Genomic DNA, 6,000 nt, shown 5'->3' on the forward strand with positions numbered 1-6,000 from the left:
TCTCCTGTCCCAGCGTTAGACTCTCAGCTCTTGATTAAAGCAGTCAGAAGGTGATGGAGAAGAGTGTTTACAAAGTACGATGCAGGTGCTGAGCAATTAGAATAACAATACCAAAGTCCAGGTGGTACTCTGTTCTCTGCTGACACAGAAATCAACATTTATATAATACAACATAAGCTTCCCACAGTCAGAGATTAGGCAAACCCACATTCTACAATCCCTGTTAGTGGACTTCTACACAGTTAGGGTGGCCAGCCTCTCAGTTTTACATTCTCCACCAAAATACCAGTGATAAGGATTAAACAAACCCATCCACCGCAGCACTTAGCCTGTCTCCTGACTCCATGACCATACTAACATACCAAATCTTACTTCCCCAGGTGCAGGCAACACTTATCAGGTCCACTTTGTGTAGGTGCAGACCAACTTCTTTATTTTAAGCTTCTCAAACAAAGTCATTCCTTACTTTAACTCCAAACTAGAGTCACTTTGGAAGCTTTTTAAAAACCACATGAGTATCCAGTCATCACTCCCAGCCACCCCAAAGACAGTTAGCTCCGTGTGTAACAGGCCTGGCCCCACAGTGACACCAGGAGTCAGAGTAGAAGCCAGGCACTCATATAGTGGATCCAGCATTAGAGCTTTTAGCCACATAGGGACAGACAGAGAAGTATTGGAGTGTCTAGGGCACTTTTAAGGCAGTGTTTCAGTATATTTAAACATGTTGAATGCGTTATGGGCTTACAGAACGTTTGATGGGTTTAATTACAGTATAATCCTGCCATTAGACAAAGGACAGCATTTTTAGAAGCATCCATGTGATTTCATCATGTTACCAGATTGAAGACGCAGAATATAAAATTAGTAAATAAATCTAATTAAAAAAAAAAAAGGAAAAGCAACCAGCTCTTAAACACTGGGCCATCTCTCCAGCCCACAACTCTTTTTTTTTTTAAACTCTGTGTGTGTGTGTGTGCGTGTGTGTTTCGACTGAATTGTCTGATAGCACATGTGTGTCTAATATCTGAGGAAACAGAAGGATGTCAGGTCTCCTGAGTCTTGAGTTACAGGTAGTTGTAAGCTAGCACATGTGCTTAGACTTGAACCTAGGTCCCCTAGAAGGGCAGCTAGTGCTTTTACTACTGGGCCATCTCTGCAACCCCACTGATGACTCTTGACAGGATAACTGTGTTCTGTGTAGCTGTGAGTGTTGTGCCTTCTTGCCGTGTGGTGTGTGGTGTGTGCTCTTGGAAGCATTTGTTGGCAGTTTTCTCAGCTGACTTCTCTCTCTTCCCACAGCACACAGCATGCCTCTGCAATGCCATCATTGCTTTGCTGAAAGTTCCTCTTTCGTTTCAAAGATACTTTTTCCAGAAACTGCAGTCTACTAGCATCAAGGTAAGGTAGAAAAAACATACTTTTAAGATTAATATAGGTTTAAAAAACAGCTAAGTGGGGCTGGAGAGATGGCTTGTTGAGTAACAGTACTTGACACAAGTTCAATCCCCAAGACCCATATGGTAGAAAAGAGTGATTCCTAAACGTTGTCCTCTGACCTCCATGTGCATGCCATAGCACTCACGTGTGTGCGCGCTCACTCTCTGGCGCGCTCTCGCTCTCTTCCTCTCTTTCCCTCTCTTGCTCTCTCACTCTCTCGCTCTCTAGTGTAATAAAAACCAGCTAGCTATTATCTGAAGATTTAATGAAACATAGCTAAAATTTAGTATCTTTATTTTAGCATAAATAAAAATTTAGTCCTAAGGCTTCAGCTGGAGGCCTTTGTCCCTCCATCTGATGATTTGAGGAAGGAGGTGGGATTTGCATTTGAGGAATGGGAGCCTGTCTGCCCCTTACCTCCAGGAATGCGTGCTTGTAAGACTATTGCCAGGGTTGAGTCTGTCCGAGCAGGCCCAGCTTTGATGGGATCGGCCCTACCTCAGCATCACCGGCCCTGCCTGCCAAGTCCTGTTGCCACTGTTGCTTGGGGAACTAACTCTCAGTCCATTGAAATGCTTAAGCCACTCAAAATTAAAAGCTATTTTTAATTCAAACAGTAGAATTGTGAAAGAAGGAGATTGTCTCCTAAGAGAGACGGCTCGGATTCTGCCTGTCAGTCAGTGGATGTGTCCAGTGAACTTTGCATCCATTAATGCTTTTGGTTGCAACTAATGGTCCAAGAAGACTTTAATAACCAGAACAGGTGACCTTAGACATGAGCAGGCCTAAGGCAGGCTGTCTGTACACTGCTGAGGAGCTCAGAGGCTCAGCAATGCCACATCTGAGGGTTCTGCAGTTGAGGTGCATCTGGGATTTACAGTGTTTTGTTTTTTTTTTTTTTTTAAAGAAAAACTAACTTTAAAATGTTACTCGATTAGCAGCTGGAGGCCACAGGATCAACCCTAAGACCCCCAACTTGTTTTGTGTTCATTGTGGAAACCGACTTTTTTAAACACCACTATAACTCCATTAATGTGAGTTATCTTAGAATTTTAAGTTTGTTTTTATTTTAAATTACTTAAGAGAATTAAACAGTAAAAAGAATTTCCGAGATACCCAGTGGACATAAACATTTACCCATAGTGTTTCCCCTGAGGAAGTGGTTCAATGTATCTTCCCCTCCCTCAGCAGAAAGCCTCCCAGTGAGACCCCTGCTGGCAGCCAGTGCCTTTGCCTGCCACCATCAAACAAAACAGATCTGAGTGAGAGCCCAGAGGTATTAAAAGGAAGCTTGACATGGACGGTCGCTCTGCAGGGCGTAGCAGCACAGTGTGGTCACAGGGACTGTCAAGAGTGTGTTCATCTGTTACCAGTGATCAGCGCAGCCAGGTTTGGTTTTGGTCGTCGGCACTTACTCTACTGTTCTGTTCCAGCTTGCTTTGTCACCTTCTCCTCGGAACCCTGCAGAGCCCATTGCTGTACAGAATAACCAGCAGCTGGCATTAAAGGTAGAAGGCGTTGTTCAGCACGGGTCTAAACCAGGACTGTTCCGCAGAATTCAGTCTGTGTGTCTGAATGTCTCTTCCACACTACAGAGTAAATCCGGCCAAGACTATAAGGTGAGTCTCAGGGGGTCATAACAGCGTAGCTGGGGCCTGGGGAGACTTAAGCGCTTCTTTTTTCTTTGCTTGACAAAAAAGTAGACAAAGCATCCCAGCAGAGGTCAAAACATGACTTCTGTGACTCTTAGTGTAGTATGGAACCTATCTAAGGTCCACACAGCAGGAACTATCTGACTTTGTGCCTCTGATCGGGTTTCCTACCCCACCTAGTCCCATGCAACTCAAAGAGCCTGGCCCTGTGTTCCTAGAGGGAAGAAGGGCGCTCACCTCCTCATGCCTGCTTCCTGCCCTAAAGCCTTGTCCATCAGACCCTACTCCTCTGGAGCCATCTCAGAGGCTCCCCCTCCTCATGGGGAGTGCTGCCTGCTGTGGTGCATAATGTACAGTGTAGGTCACTCCATCCCAGGGAACCTTGAGAATTTGCTTTTTCTCTAGATGTCCTGAGGTAGGTAAGTTAGCTAGCATCAGTCAGGTTGATGTTGCTATCCAAAACCAGTGAGTGTGAGGACCTGGGTTTGGATCCCCTCAACCTGAGTACGGGATGAAGACAGACAGATTACTGATGCTCACTGCTCAGCCACCCTGGCCAGATAAATCCATGAGCTCCAAGTTCACTCATACACTGTCTCAGAAAATCAAGGTGGAGGGTGGTTGAGGAAAAACACCCAGCATTGACCTCCGGCCTCCACTACATGTGTGCCCCCACACACACACACGCACGCAGGCACGTGCGTGTCATTTCATCACCACAGTTTTAGGTAGGAGGCTGAGGGGGACTGGTGTGGCTGTCGTCTTGCTGTGTTGTCTTCAATGCTGTCCTCTCAGCCTGCACCATCTGCTCTTTGATAAGGCTCAGTCTGCATTCCGCCTTTCTCTTCCCTTTTCTTTGATTAATGGAGCCCTTAGCCACCCTATAAGTAGTGTTAAGTGGTGAACCATGGACTGTATGGACTGTGGTTAGAACACCCCTGTGAGCTCGCGGGTGAGTGAGCTCAGACGTCGCTGGGGATCCTAATGAGAGTTCATGAGCTCGTCCAGTTTGCAGGTGTCTCCAGCATCCCAGACAGGGCCTCGCTCCCAGAGAGCACTGAGGAAGCCGCTCTTGCTGGTCTAACAGTCCTTGTGTTCCAGATCCCCATGGACAGCATGACCAATGAGATGGAGCAGAGGGTGGAGCCACATAATGATTACTTCAGCACCCAGTTTCTGTTGAACTTTGCCGTCCTTGGGACACACAGCATTACAGTCGAGTCATCAGTGAGAGATGCCAATGGCATCATCTGGAAGACCGGCCCCAGAACCACCATGTTTGTCAAGTCCCTGGAAGACCCCTATTCCCAGCAGATTCGCCTACAGCAGCAGCAAGCCCAGCAGCCTTTGCAGCCACAGCCACAGCCTCAGCCTCGCAGTGCCTACACCCGCTTTTAGCTGTGTTACAAGAATACTACTGCCACACTGCACAGCCATCAGACTACAAGAAGAGTCTTACCATCATGTGTGTTAAGTGTAAATGTTACAGTGTGAAAGAAATCCAGTACTCACTGATTTCTGTAATATAGCATTCTGGTGATTATTTTTTCTTTAAAATTTAGTGTAAGAAATAACTTGGCTCTTAGCCAAAAAAAAAATACTTTTTTTTTTTTTTTTTCATTTCTTAAACCCAGTCTTCTGTCTCACACTTAGCATTTTTATTGTATTATTCTTTGTGGTTGGTGAGCTTTTCTTCTTCCAAGAATAGTCATAGATCATTGGTAAATTTGACTGTATCTCTACCAGAATTATTGTACTGACCAGCCCAGGCCTGGGGTTTAAGGTAGGCAGAGGGAGGTATTGTTGAGTCCCTGCAGTGCTCCACCAGGGCTGGAGAGTGAGCAGCACCTGCCTTCTGGTCTGTGGGAGCCTGTGATCCACAGGCTCAGCATCCTGCTCTGTTGGTGGCATCTCTTACCCCTTCTGCCCTGAAGCAATGGTAGTTTATTGTTTGGTCTAACACACCACCCGCAAAAAAACCCAGCTCACAGCTACTTAGAAAAGTTGGAAATAGCCGGGCAGTGGTTGCTCACGCCTTTAATCCCAGGACTTGGGAGGCAGAGGCAGGCGGGTTTCTGAGTTCGAGGCCAGCCTGGTCTACAGAGTGAGTTCCAGGACAGCTAGGGCTACACAGAGAAACCCTGTCTCGAAAAACCAAAAAAAAAAAAAAAAAAAAGAAAGAAAAGTTGGAAATGAATAGTGTTGTTTTTTTCTGGCGTGTGACTAGTGTGGACTTCTTACATTTTTTTCTACAAATGGAATGTGGTTCACATATGTCTTCTTGTTTGTAAAGGGGACAGATCCTTCCCTCTGGTTTCTACTAGATGAGGTGTTGACTCTACACCTGATGTCTAGACAGCAGTCTCCGGGCCGTAACCTCAGCTGGGATGCTCAGGGAAAGACTCTGGCAAGCCAGAAAAGCCCTTTTTCTACTGCAGTCATGGCTGGAGACTATATGGCAGCACACTTATTCCAGGTTTGATTTAACTTTGACCATGGCTGCTCAGTGCTTGCAGCCCACAGTTAATAGACAGGCCGAGCTGACCATGCCGACCGGCCCACCCTGGTGATCCTTGGTATTGGGTGCAGTGTGGCTGCTAAGGCCGTGGGCCCTGGATTTCCCTGTGTAAATAAATCTCCTAATTTCTTTGCTTGTGTTCTACTTTTTTTTCCTCTTCAAAGTCATACTGATTCATAAGAGGACTGACTTTTTAAAATGGTTTTGGGGGTTTTTGTTTGTTTGTTTGTTTTTTCCTGTCACATTACCCCTGGGGCTTGGAAGTGATTGACAGCATGGTTTAAGGTCACTTTGCTTTCTGAGATGTTACCTCTGCCTAGCTAGTTCTGCTTGTCATAACATGTGCAAGCCTACTGTATCCACTGTTAAGTGACCTCCCCCCAGCCACCTCAG

General features: G+C 46.0%; 1 protein-coding gene across 2 annotated transcripts in view; it reads left to right on the plus strand.

The window, feature by feature from the left end:
• Ints7 (integrator complex subunit 7) overlaps positions 1-4,815 on the plus strand; it is a 47,890-nt gene extending 43,075 nt beyond the window's left edge. For both annotated transcript variants that reach the window (XM_028760165.1, XM_028760170.1), the window contains 3 exons: positions 1,300-1,398; positions 2,871-3,056; positions 4,191-4,815. In XM_028760165.1, the coding sequence (XP_028615998.1) occupies positions 1,300-1,398; positions 2,871-3,056; positions 4,191-4,487 (582 nt within the window). In that variant the 3' untranslated portion in view covers positions 4,488-4,815. The remainder of the gene's footprint in view (positions 1-1,299; positions 1,399-2,870; positions 3,057-4,190) is intronic.
• Positions 4,816-6,000: the final 1,185 nt, after the last annotated feature.

The sequence above is a fragment of the Grammomys surdaster genome, unplaced genomic scaffold (genome assembly GCF_004785775.1).
Source record: "Grammomys surdaster isolate TR1022 unplaced genomic scaffold, NIH_TR_1.0 130, whole genome shotgun sequence".
Classification (NCBI taxonomy): Eukaryota; Metazoa; Chordata; class Mammalia; order Rodentia; family Muridae; genus Grammomys; species Grammomys surdaster.